We start from the raw sequence: 19,465 nt of genomic DNA on the forward strand, positions 1-19,465 counted from the left end.
TCTGCATCGATCTTAGGATAATTTTTTCTAAAAATTTCCAAAGATATGATTTTAGCTTCTCTATTATATTCAGTGGGTTGTTGTTTCTTTAAATGAAATTAAACATTTCAAAATAGTTTTGGAACTTATCAATATATCTCTTAGTAATAGAATACTAGCATAATTTCTTTAGATCTACATAAATTTAATTTCGCAAAACATAGAAATGAATAGAAAATTTTCATTTTACTTCTTCTACACTACTTCATTCTGCACAATCAAAGATTGCTTGAGTTGTACCTATGCATATTAATTACCTAATTATGTTTCCAACACACCCTTTCTGCGTACACCAAAATAACTCTTGGTATTATTGTTTTGACTTTGTTGAGATTTTTTTTTTTAAACCCCTATGTCTTGAATCTAAATAATATTCCAAGTATTTTTTATTTATAGATTGAACTATAGCAACTATTTTTCATTTAAAGCTATTTTACTCTATCAATTTTATGATAACATCTTTTATTTGTTTCAATAACATGATTTGAGACTTTAATTTATATTTGATTATGTGTTATTAATTAAAATGAAAATCAACATTTGACACTAGTTTTAGATCTAAGACATATATCTCTTGAGAATACAATTACTAACTAGAATTCTCCTTACTTAGGATTTGATAGTGGCATTAAAGCTTTTAACCAATTAATGAGCTTCCTTGGCTAATTCTATTTATTTAAAACATTTATTAAATTAATTAGCAAATATGCTTGTGCATAGCTTCCTTGTATACAATTATCATTGTCTATAGTTTACAATGAAAATTTCATTGTGCATAGAAAACTCCTTTTGCACAGTGAAAGTCCTGCACAAGGAATTTCCTACTTAAAAATTGTAAACCAAAAAATTATAGATATAAATTAAATTAAATTAATTTTATAACAAAGTCAAATTTACTTATTAGTAAATTTTATTCACAGCTCTATGCAAATGAACTAATGATATTTGAAATACATAGATATGCATTTTCTATTTACTAATTGGTACTTGTGTTTACCTTCTGATATTTTAGTCATCTGACATATTTTCTATAGTATGAGAAAAAGTTGTCGTGTTTACTTTTTATAGGTACTTTTAATTCTGTGGCTTTAAATTGCTTTGTTTATTATGTGATGCAAACATTTAAAACAAATATAGTCAACATAATAAAGGAAGAAAACCTTTTTGCATGGAAATATGGACCTATTGTCTTGAGACAAGTTAGTTGTCTCTTCTAATGGTTAGTTACACTTTTGTATGTATAATGGAACATGCCTTTCAAATTTTATTCTATCTATTGTTATGTGAAGATACAGAATGAATGTCAATAAATAGAAAGGAAAGTCATATGTAAATTTGATGGTAGACATGACATTATCATTAAATATAAATAATATAGGGCTGATGTGGAAAAAAATTGTTCGTCATTCGCAATCTAAAGATATCTTAGTGATTGTGCCACATCAAAGTGAAAAGGTTTATGTTCCTTGTTCCACACACCATAATTTCACTCATATTTCAAACCATATGTTGCCATTTACAAACAAGAGAACCAAATTCTGACCGAATTGTAATCATGATTAATTAATAATGTTGAATATAATGATTATTATATATGGCATGTGTAAGGAAACTAGCTAGTTATGTGTAGGAAGTTGTACGGAGGTGCTTGTGCATGTGTGGAAAAGGATGTGTGGAGGGAGTTGTATGAAATTGGTTGTGAATATGCAGAGGTAGCTATGCAGATGTAGTTTTGTGTGTGAAAAGGAATTTGTGTAGATATAGTTTTGCATGTGCAGAGGAGTTTTTAAGATGAAATATATCTAGAGAATAAATGCATTGAGTAGGGATGTAGTTGTGCAGAGGAAGTTGTATGGGATAGTGCAAAGCTAACATACAATTCCATGCAATGAACTTTTACGCACTTCATAATCAATATACAATATCATCAATAGAAATACTCAGAATGCGGTGATATGAATTATTTCTTTTTTAAGTATTTATAATAATAAAACCTTGCACATATGATTAATTACTTAAACAATTGATTTCCAAATTCGTAAGCATATAAGAACTTGAATCTTCTACACTATAAAAGTCCCTGTTGACATATGTGCTCATGCTGATACTTTTCCACACATTTTAAAACAATATTATTATATCTGATTGTATGGATCTTTTACTGTTTAGAGGACAAGGTAAGTGTAGAAGAATGGGGTACATGGGTATGTGTGTTGTGTGGAGAACAAATGCATGTGCGTAGATCTTTGATTGTACCGAAAGCTCATCTTAGACCCACATTAATTAGTAATATATTTGAATGTTAATAACTTACTGAAAGGCATTATTGAATATGTAAGTAACTATGTAGAAATATCTATGTGGAAGTATGCATGTGCAGAGTGCTTCCATTGTGTGGAATTTTTTATGAAAGGAGAATCAATTAATTATTAGTAGAGGTGGGGACTATCAACTTTTACAGTGCCTAAAGCTTTGTGTAAGGTTTATTAAAATATATTTCGCAAGGAATTCTTCCGGTTCACGACGTTTGGGACCCACACAAATTAATAACAACTTTGAATATTAATGAATATTAGTAATTATATTGTAGGCATAACATTATGCCTCATCGTTGTGCGGAAACAAAAATTATTTGATAATGTTGAATCTAATGGTTTTTTTATGTAGTATACATACAAAACTATTTGTCTGGAGAAAGTTGTGTAGAAGTTCTTCTACATGTGCAGAGGTTGTTGTAAGGATGAACTTGAGTGTCATGTACCTCTGTTGTACTTGTCATATTCCTCTATTTATAATATTTTTTCTTTTATATATTGTAAATAACATTCTCACTCACTTATTAATTTTGATATAATAATTAGTTTAGGTTGGTTTACTTCCAAATGATAGTCACATGATATTGAATATAGGTTGATCATCTATTCCTTACATATCTACTAATATGATACTATTTCTTTACATGACTTCCCCAACAACATAAATATGCTTTCTATTTTTGCTACTTAACTTAATAAAGTCTAACTATACTTCATCGTTATTACTATCATCTAATTTGATGAAATCATTTCGTGTACTAATGTTTAATTGTTTACCTTAATATAGTCTATCCATACATTCATGTTTATCACTATAACCGAACATGTTGAAATCTTGATGGTGTACCAACATGAACTATGTATAATAAGAAGTGCACCTTTATAACCCAAAGTGCTATTAGTTATTGTTTTGAGGCTTCTGCGATCAGTGCTTTATCTATAGTTTTCTTTCGGATTTCTCGCATATATGATTGTTTGAATCCACGTTTCGAGCCATCCACTATGGCTCATCATCAGGATAGATCAGTAATTGTGTAAGACAAATCTCATTGGATAGAATAAATAGGGTTAAGAGATGTAAAGGGACTGGAAGCCAACCTTAACTTTTTGATTATTTGCTTAGTATTTTTAATATTTAATTATAAGATTCTTATTTTTTTTTATTTATAATTAATTAATTATTTTATATTTGTTTTTATTTTATTTTATAATTAATTTTATAATTACTTTTATTTTATTTTATTAATTTTATTCAGTTTTTATTCTTACTCTAGATTAAATTAATTAGCTTGATTTTAATGATAGTTTTTTATGTTAATTAGTACTAATTTTTATATATTAGTGCTTGTGCTTAGAAATTTTTATGATTATGGTGATCTTTAAGTAGATTTTAGCCTTGATTGATTATTTTATATTTGTTTTTATTTTATTTTATAATTAATTTTATTTTGTTTATGTTCTTACTCTAATGTAAATTAATTAGTTTGATTTTAATGATAGTTTTTATGTTAATAATTTTTATATTAGTGTTTGTTCCTAGAAATTCTTATAATTTTAGTGATTATGTTTAGAATTTTATAGGTAGATTTTAGACTTAATTAAAAACTAAATAATCTTCTCAAATGAAAATTTTATAAAAGTTCTTATGTATTCGTATATATGTTTAAGTACTAATAAAAGTTGATATGATTTGGCATTATAATTATAAAAGGTATTAAAATTAATTAATGTTAATGCTAATATTATAGATCTAAGATTCTTTGTTTTTTAGTTAAGATGTAAGATTGCTGATTTTTAATTTTAAGAATTTGAAATGAGGGTTAGTGTTTAATACGAGTGTGAAGAGTAAAGAGAGAAGGTTGGGGAGGGAGGTTAAGCGCAATGGGGAATGGTTGGGTTGGGGGACGGTCTTTCTAGGATGTTAAAATAGGAATCCAATTATCACTTATTTTCCATCCTTCGTCTTGATTGAGGTTGTTAGGGTTTTTGCCTATTTCTATGGCTTCTTTGAGTTTTCTATTGTGGTAATGATTAATCTTGGCCACCACCCTGGAGTTTTCAATGCAAATGTGATGATTGGTTTTACTAGAATGTTCAGCCAGGGCTGAGGTTTTTGAGCGCTTATGTTTTATATCTGCGACATGTTCTTGAATTCTGGTATGGATAGATCAACTAGTTTCTCCACTGTATGTTTCGCCACAAGAACATGGAACCATGTAAACTCGTTTGTGGTATTTGGGATCAACGGGACCTTTGACTGATTTTAGGCATCTACTAGTGGTGTTCATGGGTCTGAAAGTGGTTCTAATTTTTTTCTTTTTTAAAATGTACACAATTTTATTTGTTGTGCTGAATATATAAGGGAGGTGCACCTTGCCTAAATGATCATCTAGTGGTTGTTTGTTTTTAGTATTCTCTACGTTTTTAAAGGTTTTGATCACTTGGTGTTTATTGTATCCATTTTCAGTGAATACATTCATAAGATGGTTCTTCTCATCTTCAAAATTATTTTCATTTGAGATACGAATGGCCCTGGTTCCTAGAGTGTTGAGAACATCATTTTTCCGAGATGGATGGTGGTGAGAGTTGGCATGTAGGTAATGTTCCGTGTGGGTTTTCTTACAATATACCTGGTGTGATATGGATCCATCTTTGTTTCTCTTGATTAAGATGTCAAGAAAAGGGAGGCTATCATTTTCCTCTATTTCCATGGTAAATTTGATGGAATTGGATAGACTGTTTAGGTGCTGTAGGAAATCATTTAGTTTTTCTTTTTCATGGGGCCAAATAATAAAAGTATTGTCTACAAATATTTTCCAAAGTTTTGGTTTTAATTGGGCAGATTCAATGGCCCTAGTTTCAAAATCCTCGATAAAGAGATTTCTAATGATAGGAGATAGAGGGGATCCCATGGCTACACCGCATGTCTATTCATAAATTTCATCTCTAAAACTAAAGAAGGTAGATTTGAGACAGACCTCAATTAATTTGGCTGTGTCAGAGTTCATGATTTTATGGATCACTTTCATGGCTTCATCTATGGGGATGTTGGTATAGAGAGATTTAACATCAAAACTGAATAATATATCATTAACATCTAGGTTTAGATCTTTGATCTCATTGATGAAGGGGGTGGAGTCTTTGACAAAGGAACTAGTATTGCCGACCAGAGGTTTTAATTTTCTAGCTAGGTATTTTGCCAATTGGTAAGTGGGACCTCCTATAGTATTAACAATGGGTCTTATGGGGACGCCTTCTTTGTGTATCTTCGGGGGTCCATAGGTTCTGGGAGTGTATGGGCTGTTCTCTAATGAATTCTTAATGTTATGTTCATTACTTGATTTTATCAAATTGTGTACATTTTTGGTTATCTTCTTTATGGGATTTTTATTTAATTTAAGGTAACAACCACTATTGGTGAGGTGGTATGTCATCTTTTCATTATAATCAATTGTGTTCATTATGATAATTGCACCACCTTTATCTGCTTTTAGGACTACAATCTGAGGGTCTTGATTTAAGTTTTTGAGTGCTAAATGTTCTTGTCTGGAAATGTTGCTTTTGGGTGGGTGAGATTTTCTTAGTATGATGGAGCAATCCTGTCTGATATTTTCTTTAATGTTATTTGGTATGTCCCTGATCCCATATTCTATGTTGCATAGAATGTCTTCTTTAATGTTGTCTGGTAAGTCCCTGATCCCATATTCTATATTGCACACAATTTTGCACAAAATGTTAAAAAAAACAAAGAATCTTAGATCTATAATATTAGCATTAACATTAATTAATTTTAATACCTTTTAGCATTATAGTACCAAATCATATTAACTTTTATTAGTATTTAAACATATATAGCAATACATAAGAACTTTTATGAAAATTTCATTTAAGAAAATTATTTAGTTTTTAACTAAGACTAAAGTCTACCTATAAAATTATAAACATAATCACTAAAATTATGATAATTTCTAGGAAAAAACACTAATATAAAAATTATTAACATAAAAACTATCATGAAAATCAAACTAATTAATTTACTTTAGAGTAAGAACATAAACAAAATTAAATTAATTATAAAATTAAATAAAAACAAATATAAAATAATCAAGCAAGACTAAATCTACTTAAAAATCACCATAATCATAAAAATTTCTTGGCACAAGCACTAATATATAAAAATTAGTACTAATTAACATAAAAAATATCATTAAAATCATGCTAATTAATTTAATCGAGAGTAAGAATAAAAACTAAATAAAATTAATATAATAAAATTAAATTAAATTACCTATAAAATTAAATAAAAACAAATATAAATAATTAATTATAAATAAATAAATAAAATCCTATTAAGAGGATTAATAGGATTTGTAATCAATACTATAATCTACTTATAAATCATAAATAAAATCAATATAATTATAAAAAATTCTAGAAAAAGCACTAATATATAAAAATCAGTACTAATTAACATAACTATCACTAAAATCAAGTTACTTAATTCACTCTAGAGTAAGCACAAAAACTAAATAAAATTAATAAAAAACAAATATAAAATAATTAATTAGTTGTAAATAAAAATAAATAAGAATCTTATAATTAAATATTAAAAGTAGGATCTCAGTTTTCTACATATTTTAACAGTATTTATTGTATCCAATGAGATCTGTCTTACACAATTATTGATTTACCCTGATAATGAGCCACTGGATGACTTGAAACATGGATTCAAACAATCATAGATGTGATAACTCCGGAAAAAAAATACTATTAGATAATTACACAACATAATTCAAAATAGCTTACACTCCATAGAATGGCTTATGATTAACTATATCAATAGTCTTATTACTTACCCTGTGTCATGTTCTAATGTTCTTTCATCTGCACGACAATTGATGAGAAGGCAATACCTTTAGGCACTACACAACAAATCTCTTCATTCATCAACTGTCGATGTCAGGTTGACGTTAAGTGGAGGGTTCAGATTAACTGAGTGTTGGTTAGAAACCCCTAAACCCTTATTCACTTTTGTTTACGTGTTTCATTTTTTTACCTGTTAATTTGTGTGTCTCGCTCTACTATGACTCAGCCTATGGTTTTTTGGCAAGAATTCTACTAGTGAGGGCTTTGAAAACCATGGTAATGTCATCGAACGATATGTCGAATTAACCTCCGAGTCTTGTAACGGCTGGCTCTGCACAATGTTCTCAGAATCAGATTTTATCATCTGTGTCAAGAAATCTAAAGATGGAATGGAACCTGATATATCTCCTCGGCGCTCCTATAGGATTCTCTTTGTAATGAAATTGTATGCCTTAGCCACTGGTAATCTCTCAACTTTCATTTTAAATATAAATTCTTGAGTTTTACATTCTGACTAAAGTTCCACTCACCCACTCCCATATACTTTTTCCATTTTTCTAACCACTGGGATCTTTTTTCAATGTGGTAGGCTTTCTCGTTGGTTTTCACCAGGTAAAAACCCTCTGTGGTATATTAGGTAATGTTTAATTTGCGCCTTCTTTAAAGGCATTTTAATATTTCTCTCTGCTTTTCTTTCCTCTCTGGTTTTTAATGTTCTAAAGTATCTGTAGCTGAGCTATTCTTTTTTTCTTGTCCAGATAGTAAGGTCTCAGTGATACACCAAGTCAAGACACTGGAGTATATGGCATAGCAGCTTTAATGTCAAATTTTGACTCTAATCCCCTCTATATGTTTTATTAATTATATTTCCCTCTACCCAATATACAAAGTTTGAAACTCCTTCAATTATTTGTTACCCTTGATTAAGAACATTTTCCCAAGAATCTATGTGGTTCTCTTCTCTCAATTTGATTTTTCATGTACTTATTTCTACTTATGGTTGATTTCATTTTGGTCCCTATCAAGTAATTTTCTTTGTGTCTTCCATATTTACTTCTTTACCATTGTATTTTTCCGAAATTATTCGATTTTCACGGTATTCTAACTTAATATTTATATTTGGTTTGTCTCTGGTGATTCCCCTTCAACTGCTAGGGAAAATTCTACTGTTTATTTCTAAAGGTAATTAATGTTGGTTTCATTGAGTTTATTGTTTACAAATAAATTTCCCATTTTACCCTAATAGCTTATAATACAAATCGGTTTCTGCGTATTGTTCCTATTACAGGTATGGACACCTCGACTCTCTGTTGACTTGGCACCTCCACTGAAACTATTACTTGATTAATATTTCATGCACTGTTCCAGTTCCATGCTCTGCCCAGTGTCAGGTTGGTTCATTCTCACCATCGTAGCGGTGGGTTGTACGACGGTTTTCAGATAAAATTGTGTCAGTTTGGTTTTGTAATTTGTATGACTTTCCATCATACTTACAATGCCACAATATTTTTTCAAAGGGTGTAATACCCATTTCTATTAAATATAAAAAGAACAACATTGTCATTGAAGTAGATTTTCCATAAACGATTTGTTGTATTCTAAGTTTTATTTTCAGTGCTTAATTAGTGTTTACTTTTGCTAATATCTAGATTTTTTAATTAATTCCTTATTTCACATGTTTCCAGTTTATGTACATACTTATCTATTACTGTTTTCTAATTAAATACTCTATTGTTTGTAATACAACTTATTTACGTTTTAAGAATGCAAAGTTCCTCTCAACATGCACTACATAGGCATTTTAAGAATGCAAAGTTCCTCTCAACATGCACTACATAGGCATTGTAATGTTGGAAGAATGTGTGATTTTCAACACTAAAATGATACTTAGTGGTTATATTAATCAGTACAATCACGGGCTTGTTATTCTTTAATTAAAACCTATATTAAATTTCAAATAAATATTCTATAGTTTATATTCGTTCAAGAAAATTTTTTATTACTTGTTATCCTTTCATTGATCAAGAGTCTTAACAAAGTATCAGTCCTGTAGGTTTCATTTACATGTATTGACCAAATCTATATATGTGATGACGAAATCTATATAGTTTCACATGCATCAATTACATTATTCTTGGGTGTAAGGGGTGCATCTTAAACCATTAGGTGATTAGTGTGCATTTATCCTGTGTAACCAACAAGCCATTTCCATATATTACTAGCATGACGACTATATTTATACTTTTCATTTATCTGTACATAATTAATATGTTGTATTCTATAGCTAAAGTAATAATCTGAACGGAATTTGAGTTATGCAATTTTCCTTCTCCTTTTCGATAAGAATAGGAGTTAACTGTAAACGATTTATTTCTAATCATGTCTTCCTTATTGGCTCATTGATAGTTCCCATGATGACTATAATAAACTATTTTAATTACCAAAGAATCAGGTCCATGTGTGGACGTATTCTAGTCGGTGTGAACTCTCTAATTAGACTAGGTTTCTTCTTCTTTTTTGTTTACATCCTATTAGACCACTAACGATAATTGTACACTCAATTCCTTCATAGATATTCACCTTGGGAATTGACTTCCATACCACTAGTGGTATGTGCTTTATAGGTTAATGTTTAAAGTTCTATTTATTTATGTTATTCTCTCTTATGCATGAAAGAACAACATAAATTTACTTTAATATCTCAACAAAGTATCTTAGTTGGTCAATTAAAAGTTATTCGTGGATATAAATGAAAATATTATTTTTGAATTTATGCTTATATACAAAAATCACGCAATTATGCAATAATTACCAAATTCATTAACAACTAAGATCTAAGTTAATTATAGGTAATCAATTCATTTCCCTTAGATCCACTGCTTCCACTAATACAAAATATCTTAGAACATCAATCATACCTAAGCCAGTTCTATATTTCAAGTGTTATATCAATAGTTAAAAATAGTATATCAACTTGCAAAATTCACTTTACACTTTAGCATTCAACTAATTTCAGTGAATATAGCTACAACATGTTCAATTTGATGTATCCACACTACGACTACTTTTGTCAATAAAAAAATCAATATAATTATACAATTATAATCATGCCATAGCATGAAAGATAACTCAGGAAAAATTTGATTAAATCACAATCAAAACAGATTTCACATCCACTACTGAGTAGGATAAACAATAATTTAAATATACAACAACTAGAATATCTAACTGGATCTTCTTGGGAAATGAAATTTTCCACCCAACCATGAAACTTTCACCATAGGTTTTCCCTCGAGCTAAGATCTACCTCTTTACCCAAAATCAACAACCTATTCATGAATATAGGAAAGGAATTTTTATGCCTTACTTCTCTAGAAAACTTTCCTCAGCGGTGTCATGCATTCTACGGTCTGGCAACCCAAATTGCCTAGGATTTTTCCTATTTATAAAAAAAGTATCTTCCCTTTTCATTAAATATCGCCTCTATCTCCCATGACACTTTATTCACCCTTCCTTAGTGCTTCCTACACACTGAGTGATGTAATAGATATTTTTCCTCTCAATCATATTAAATCACTTTTAGTCACCCCTAGGGACGTTTTAGGAGTGAATAAGGGAATTTTATCTTATTAGTATACATCCACCTCAGTTTCCTGATTTTGCAAAACGATATCATTAATTCATAATGTTTCCCAAGTAATTATCTAGTTTATTTTTAATAATCAATTTTATTTAATATATCACTATGTTATATTTCAATATAAGTTCCCTCTAACAATAGTTCATTCTAAATAAAAAATATTTACATGAACATATAGGGTTATTACAATGTGTGGAGGGGTTTGTGCATGTGCAGAGGTATTTTTTTAGAGAAAACATGTGCAGAGAACAAATGCATTTGCACAGATATTTCACTATGCTGAAAGCTCATATAGGACCAAGATCAATTAATAATAGCCTTGAATGTCAATAAATGACTAAAAGGAATTATTGAATACGAAATTAACTATTTGGATGATGTTTTGTGGAGGTATGCATGTAGAGAGAGCTTTCAGTTCTCATAAATCTTTATGCAAGGAGAATCAATTAATTAGAGGTAGAGGCAGTGAAATTGCTATGTTTCAACTATTATCCTTTACAAAATATATTACCTAAAATATATCGTTTAGTAATAGAATCTATTTAAAAAAATAAATTAATAAATGTAAAGAAAGCATTAAAAAAATGTAAAATGAAAGTTTTGAAGGATTAATATACATCAAATACTCGAAAAAAATTTGACCATTAATTTAGATTAGAAAGTAAAGTTGTTTGGGTAAACTAGTTACTAGCGAAACCATATAAATGATATATATAGTAAATGCTAATACCCATAATTTCCTAACAAGTTCCCTAGTGCAATTTAGTCCTTGGGATGGTATAATGCCAAAACAAAAAAATCACATGAATCCAAACCAAATGATGTTGTGGGAACAAAAAACATGAAATAAATAATATTAATATTCAAAACTCACAATTTTATCAATTAAAGAGTTTGGGACTTTTGTTTCTTCTTGCCTGGACCAAATAAATTACATTCTTATTTATACTTATAAAAGGTAAGATATATAATTTGTTAAGAAATATTTCCTCTCCATGGCTTTTGAAGGAAGTTAAGAAAAGTCCTCTTGATTTTAGGAGCTTGATTTCTAATTATATGGTTTCTATAATTCTTCCTAACATTACTAGCCTACTTTCTAAATAGAGTTAGTTTTGATTACATTCTTTTCTATAATCTTTACATCATCTAAAAATTCTAGACTTCCTACACTTAGAAAATTACATATTGAAGATACCCATGATATGCTCCTATATTAGACTCACTAAGGCACAAAAAGTTCACAAACTCCTATCCATGAGTCTTTGACTTACCTTGATTCCACAATTTATGTTATTTTTTTACACATGCCTTGCTTAAATAAGTCCTTTTAGCTAAGTGCCTTTTATTTTGAATTGTCTTTTTTACCTCATTCTACCTCCAATTGAGCATCTTCATCATAGGCTTCCATCACTCATCCAACTCATTATCTAGATTTCTGCTCTGTTAGTTTGTATTGCTATGTTACAATTGTTGCTTTATTCCTAGATAAAAACTCAAAGTGGTTATTGTCCTGTATTTATCCTCTACATCCTTTTTGAATTGCTTAATTGTGTTATCTTGGTCATCCACTGCATCTCCCCTTATGGTATAATTTCCTTCCATATTTGGTTTTGTTATCCACTCTTACAAAAACTTCAATTCGTCATCACAATTAATTGACACTCCATCTAAAATTTTCCTTTCTACTTCAACATCTATGTCCTATTTCTCGGTGTTAAATTTTCTTCCCTGCATTCCACATGCTAATATATTCTTTCCTCTGACCTTTCCACTTTTGTCTACATGAGACAATTATAGATTTTCCTATTTCTTTATGATATCCTTTAGTGGTTTCCTATTTTCATAACTGATAGAACCTATGTACATAGACAAACCCTTAATTTCAAAATGATGAGACTCATTGGACTTTGTTGATATTTTTAGTGTCTATTACTTATCTTGGTCTAAATCCTCCCAAAACCCATAAGACTTTCATCAAGTCTATAATCTTCATCATATTCTATGACCAGTTCTGTCTACTCTAGTTGACAAATTAGAACTCCTTACCTTTTCATGGATATTTGTCCATATGAATATCTACTAAGTGTTTACTATTTTAGCCCATAGTTTCACCTCGTGTATCACCTTCCTTGCATATATTTTTACAATAGGCCATTTAACTTGTTTTATAAGCTTTGAAAGATGATTCAAGCTCTATTTTAGCATCTTCACTAAAGTGCTCAATCTTTTCTCTACCTCAACTATTGGAGAAAATAATTACAACCACTTGTTCCAATCTATTAGGTGTCATAAATATCAATCCATGTGTGATATTCAATTTGAGTTCATTTCATTTTAGTTAAGAATTTCACTCGACTTTTTTATTGATATTTTCTCCAATGTAATCTTATATAATTATTACTGAGTAAGGTGAGTATTGGGTTCTCTTGATTCCCTATTTCTCGCTTATTCTACCTCTCATCTTTCGACCTCTTTCAATATTTGACATGGTATCAAAGTGCAACTTGCATAAGACTCATTAAGAGCATGAGAAGAGAACAAGTGCGAGGTTGCGTAAGAATACAAGGAGTGTAGAATTTCAAATTCATCTATGCTAACGGTGAAATAGTAAAGGTCGAAAGGAGCTAAAGTAAAAGAGTGAAGTGTCAACCCAATAGAAAGAGCATTCATGATTCAAGAAGAAGCCCACCATATTTTACTTTAAATTGTAGAGGAGACAGATTCATAGTGAGATTAATTACACCCCTATAGAGAGATAAGGTGCAATGAAAGTAGAAAGCTTTTGAAAGTAAATTTTTCTTGATGAAACGACATGCCTCTATGTCAAAAGGTGCAATGATAAGACACCACACGACATTATGCAAGAAACCACACATGAAACATGGAAATTCAAAGGATTGAGGCACACTTGAGGTTCAATTTTCCTTCATCATTCATTTCATTCATATGAAATTCCAAGGTTTCTTTTACTTCAAATTTTATTTCCACCCGATATTATAAAATTTCCTTTTATAGTATATTTTTTAAAAATTTATATTCAAATTTCCTTTTCAAAAGGGTGTATGAGATATGAGTTGTGCTTATGGGCATGAAATTTTATAACGTAAAATGCATGGCTTGAGTTTTGTTTTTAAGAAAACATGGATACATGAGTGCATTCCTTTTAAAGTCAAAAGTAAATGTGAGTGGTGAAGTTTAATATACACCTTGATTTTATTTTAGCAGTGGAGCCTTTGAAGATGCACCCTCTCACAAGTGAGAGCTAGAGTGTTTCAACCCATTGTTTATTTGTGTAAATATTTATAGGTAAATCCTTTTAGGATTCCTAATCTACCATTGTTGAATTCCACCACTGTGGTGAGACACAACCATTGTTCTCAGAGCCAGAGTTGAAAACCAAATTTGTTTGAAATTGTGCAATAAAGAAGACTCTATGTTTGCAACTCAATATGCTTGTTGAGTTATAGTTATCCAACAATCAAAAAATGTTAAAATCGAAGAGGCTAATATAGTCGAAGAAATAACAAAAGTTGTTTGATGTTTATTCGAAATATATCGAATGTAAAAGGAAAATATTTCCTTCACATTGCATTGAAAAAAAGAATGCATATATGACAACATTGTTCCCCTCATTTCAAATGCAAATATAGTCAAGGAAACCTGGGATACCCTTTAGAGGAGTTTTCATGTAAGGTGGTGTATTCAAGTTGAAGTTGAAGATGAATGTATAAAAATAGATCTCCATCAAGTCGATGGATATGGTGAATCCCACGTAAAAAGGGATGGAAATGATGATGTTTTATTACTAGCAGTAGAAAAATAGCTCATGGATGCTTGTGTATCCCACAATACATAAATACAACTAGATTATGATTTAGTGAATCCAACAACAGAGCTTGTTGATGAAAGCGAAGCTACCATTTAAGCAGTCAATTGTATGGTGAATCCAACAACTAATTTCTTTTTAATCTTTTCTTTGATGAGGAACAATTAGACAAAGATGAGTGGTTTCATATGATGCAACAAAAAAATATCATAGATATGATGTTATTTGGTGAGAGAATCCCACTTGTGTCTGAAAACCATGTGGAATAAAACTTGTTTGTAGTTGTAGAGGAAGAGGCAAAGGTAGAGAAGAAAGTGCAAGAGAAATAACCTCTCATGGCAGAGAAGGAAGAACAAAACTTATGTGGTTCTACAAATGTTTTGAAAGTTAACCTTGATTTTGAGTTTGTAGATGTTAGTAGCAAACAAGAAGAAGCATTTTTTTTTGAAGAAGAATTAAAGTTTTTTGAATCATGGCTTGCACTGCCATGTTTTGATGAAGTCTACATAGATGTTGCAACAATTAATATTGAAGATAACATAGATGATGAAAAAATTAATGAAATTTTCATGTATTGGAGTCCTAAATAAATGAAATTTTATTCTCATTTTATGCTGCAACAAATTGATGATCAAAACATTAGTGATGAAGAGCACATAATTAAAGAGAACATGTGGTATAAGTCCACATAAAAGAATATTTTTGAAGTAGATGACATGCATGTACAACTTGATCAAACAATGGAAGAGACACACCAACGAATGAAGAAACTTAAATTTGTGGCCTACAACAAAAGGATAATGTTGAAGAAATTCAAAGGAGAAAAAATATGGAAGAAAAAAAAAAAACTTGTATCCCAAACATTGATGTAAAAACATTTGTAAGCCTATGTGTGACTTAGACCACCATGAATTTCATTTTTTTTTTTCTGTTGAAACTAAGGGGGAGTGTTGGAGAAACTAATTCAAACCACCTATACCTATCTACTAGGTGGGACAACTTTCGATCTAGGTGTCATAGTAAATTTGATTTTAGTTTAGTTTAGTTGAGAGTTTCACTCCAATCATTTATGAATATTGTCTCCTATGCAATATTAGTTAATAATTACTAAGTAATTTGAATATTGATTTTGTTATCTTCAACATCAACTATCCTTTTCTCATTATTCTTAGCATAATTTTCAATAATCCTTCCCCTTTATTATCAATGTCTCTTTCTATGTGTTCACCATGCTTCCACTAGGTGGCTTAGGTACCAAATTTATCTACAACTTCAATTCTTGACTTAACGTAATTTTTCAAGTGTTATATACCACCTATAATGCACATTATATCAATATACTCTTACCGGAAAACCAATATTCCTTTTCTTATCACCTTTTTTGGAGGGAAGGGGGAGAGGACGGGAGGAGGAAAAACCTTTAAATCTATCTTCAAAACATAACACCATTGAGAAAAAGTACAACACTCTACACATGAGAAATGACATTTCAAGGATTTCCTACCCCTTTATGACATAAACTATAAGAACCCACAATCGTAGTGTTATCGTATCAAAGCAACATGAAAACTCCATATTTCATGATTAGTTAAGAAATAGGTTTCACTGAAAATGGGTTAGCACAAAACCTCTTTTCATCATCATTTCACTTCACGATGCTTGAATGTAACATAGAGTTTTCTTTAAATGAATTTATATAAGACTTCAGTTGAGCAATATGTTAAACAACAAAAAAATCATTACCATAGATCAAACCTACAACTAGACCATGAGCCAAACTGCAAAAGAATCATCCATGGTCTGAGAAACCATTTAACACACAAACAAAAATTCCATAGTTTAGTAGGCCTCACAATTTTCCTGAGTGAAAAGTTAAAAATAATTAATATTATTTTGTATTAATGGAGAAATGGTTAAATAAGTTGTAACGTATCTCCTTAGTTTAGGATTTGTTCCTATAGTTTAGGAGTTTTTTTGCAACTACCTGATTTCTAGTGATGTACTTAATAATGTATTCATTCACTTGATCAATAGTTGAGTGTACAGAGAGATTTCTTTTGGTATGAGTGCAGTCTGCAGGTGTAGTACTCACCTGTGAGCTGTATCTCCTTCTTTTTAATTCAAATCTGATTTTTATCTTGGTATCAGAGCACAGAGTAGGGATAACCTTAATTTTTTTTTTAGGATGCATCATTGATTACAGAACTGTAGTGGTGGCATTTGTAGAATCAGGTGGATTACAGTAACACCTGGAGCATAGGTCTCAGATGACTGATCATCTCTGAGTGCAAGAAAGTGTTGGCGCGGTTTCGTCGCGAACAGAAACGCCACTTGTGCGGTTTTGAGGGTGATAAGCGCGCCAGCGCGTCAAAAAGTACAATTGACGCAGAAGATCATGGATTAATCGTGACAATTTCGAAGGAGCGCCAACCTCTTTCTCTTTGAAAAATCTGCAATTTTTTGCAGATCGGAGTTGCCCGGTGGTTGCACTTTCAATTTTCAGATCTGTTTGGTGGTAGCAGATCAGAGTAGCCTGGTGGTGGCATATTGGAGTTCCTGATCTACTCGGTGGTAGCAGATCGGACTTTCCTAGTGGTGGCGCGTTGAAGTTCCTGATCTACTCAGTGGCAACAGATCAGACTTGCCCGATGGTGGTGCATTGGAGTTCCAGATCTATTCAGTGGCAGTAGATCGGATTTGCTCGGTGGTGGCGCATTGGAGTTCCAAATCTGTTCGGTGGCAGCAGATTGGACTTGCCTGGTGGTGGCGCATTGAAGGTACAAATTCTTTTTCTTTAGCAAAACAGAGGTTCGGATCTAGTACAAGTCAATATGAATAGCAGTTTACAATCGTATCTCCACGAGTCTGGAAAACTCGATGGATCAAATTTAAACAACTAGAAATTCAAGATGCAGACTTTACTTGAAAGTGCAAATGTGTGGTCGATCATGACACGAAATGAGCTAAGATCGGGATCAGCCACACAAGAGCAAGGTTGGGATAAAAGGGAGACAAAAGCAAAGGTCATATTGAATATGTCCGTCAAGGACAATGTTATCCCACATGTTAGAGACTGTAAATCGACCGCTGACATTTGGACGACAATTAAAAACCTATACCAGATGCAGAATTCAAACCGTGTCTTGTCACTCAAAGGAAAGCTGTTTGCATTGAAGATGGAGGAGAATGAATCGACTGTTGGATTCATTGCGAGAGTCAAAGACCTGAAGGACAGATTGGGAGATATCAGAGAGAAAGTTTCTGATTCAGATCTGGTCACGATCACGTTGAATGGAATGATTGATGATTACCAGACATTTATCACAAGGCTATCAGCAAGGGAGAAATCCCCTTCATTTGAAGAGCTGACAAGGATTCTGATACAAGAAGAAGAGCGATGACAAAATTTGAAATCTCCTAGCAATGACCTTGCTCTGATGGCAAAAAGGAGATAGTTTAAAGGGAAGCAGCATCAGCAACCACAGTAGCAGCAGCAGAGAGGAGCCAACACATTTCAGAAGAGACTGTTTAAAGGTATGTCTGCTAATAATTTTCCCATCAAGAAATGTTTTTACTGTGGAAAACCTGGACATGAGATTAGAGATTGTTATAAGAGGCAGGCAGACAAAAGGAAGAAAAAAAACAGAGAAAACATAAGGGTTACTTCGTTAAGGAAGAGGAGGATCATAGCCACGAACTTCGATTATTTATAGTCGATTTGATCTTTCAGCTTCAAAGGAGGATGAGGACGACATATGGTATGTCGACTCTGGCGCATCCTCACATATGACTGGTAAGAAGGATTGGTTTGAATTTCTTCAAGAAACTTCTCGTGGGTCGAAAATCTATTTAGGAGATGAAAGTGGACCTGAGATCAAAGGATATGGTGACATTCCTATAAAATTACCTACCGGATACATTAGACACCTTAAAAATGTATTGTATGTTCCAAGAATTAAGAAAAATTTGGTCTTTGTCTCAATGATTACTGATCAGGACATGCAAGTTCAATTATTTAAGACAAACTGTGTCATTAAGGATAGCCAGATGGAAATAGTTGCAACAGGAGTGCGCGTGGGGATCTGTATAGACTAGATGTGAAGAGTATACCATAGAAAGCAATGGTTACAGCTGGATCGACAGCTGAAAATCTCTGGCATCAGAGATTCGGCCATCTTAATATGCAAGACCTCACTCTACTTCAGAGAAAAGGTATGGTCGATGGACTCCCTGTTTTCCATAATGTTAAGATGGATTGTGATGGATGTGCATTAGGGAAAATGCATAGAGAAGAGTTCCCTGTGGACCCATGCAAACCAGGTCATTAGGAGGTGCATATTACTTTCGTTTATTTACAGATGATTGCACTAGATTTTCACGGGTATGCTTTCTGAGTAAAAAGAGTCAAGCTTTTTAGTATTTTAAAGAGTTTATATCCATGGTAGAAAACCAGACAGGAAAAAGGATAAAAATTCTCCGCTCAGATCAAGGGGGAGAATACAGGTTGGGAGAGTTCATGGATTTCTGCAAGCATCATGGGATTGTGCAACAGTTTACGGTGCCTCACACTCCACAACAGAATGGAGTGGCAGAACGAAAGAACAGAACTCTTGTGGAGTGCGCAAGGAGCATGCTTCAAGGTAAGGGTCTTTCAAATGGTCTTTGGGTAGAAGCTATTAACACTGCTGTATATTTAAAGAATAGGAGTCCTACTAGTTGTCTAGGATTCAAAAACCCTTTTGAAGCATTGTTTGGATTCAAACTAGCAGTTAGTCACAT

The 19,465-nt window shown here is 31.6% G+C and overlaps 1 protein-coding gene across 1 annotated transcript; it reads left to right on the forward strand.

Annotated features, from left to right (window-relative positions):
• Positions 1-17,634: 17,634 nt before the first annotated feature.
• On the forward strand, positions 17,635-18,087 carry LOC149169923 (uncharacterized). Its single transcript, XM_089425387.1, has one exon. The coding sequence runs from the start codon at positions 17,635-17,637 to the stop codon at positions 18,085-18,087; it is 453 nt and encodes a 150-aa protein (XP_089281513.1).
• Positions 18,088-19,465: the final 1,378 nt, after the last annotated feature.

Source organism: Pinus tabuliformis, chromosome 4_2 (assembly GCF_031772625.1).
Source record: "Pinus tabuliformis cultivar Carrire ecotype Pingquan chromosome 4_2, CPIR1, whole genome shotgun sequence".
Lineage (NCBI taxonomy): Eukaryota > Viridiplantae > Streptophyta > Pinopsida > Pinales > Pinaceae > Pinus > Pinus tabuliformis.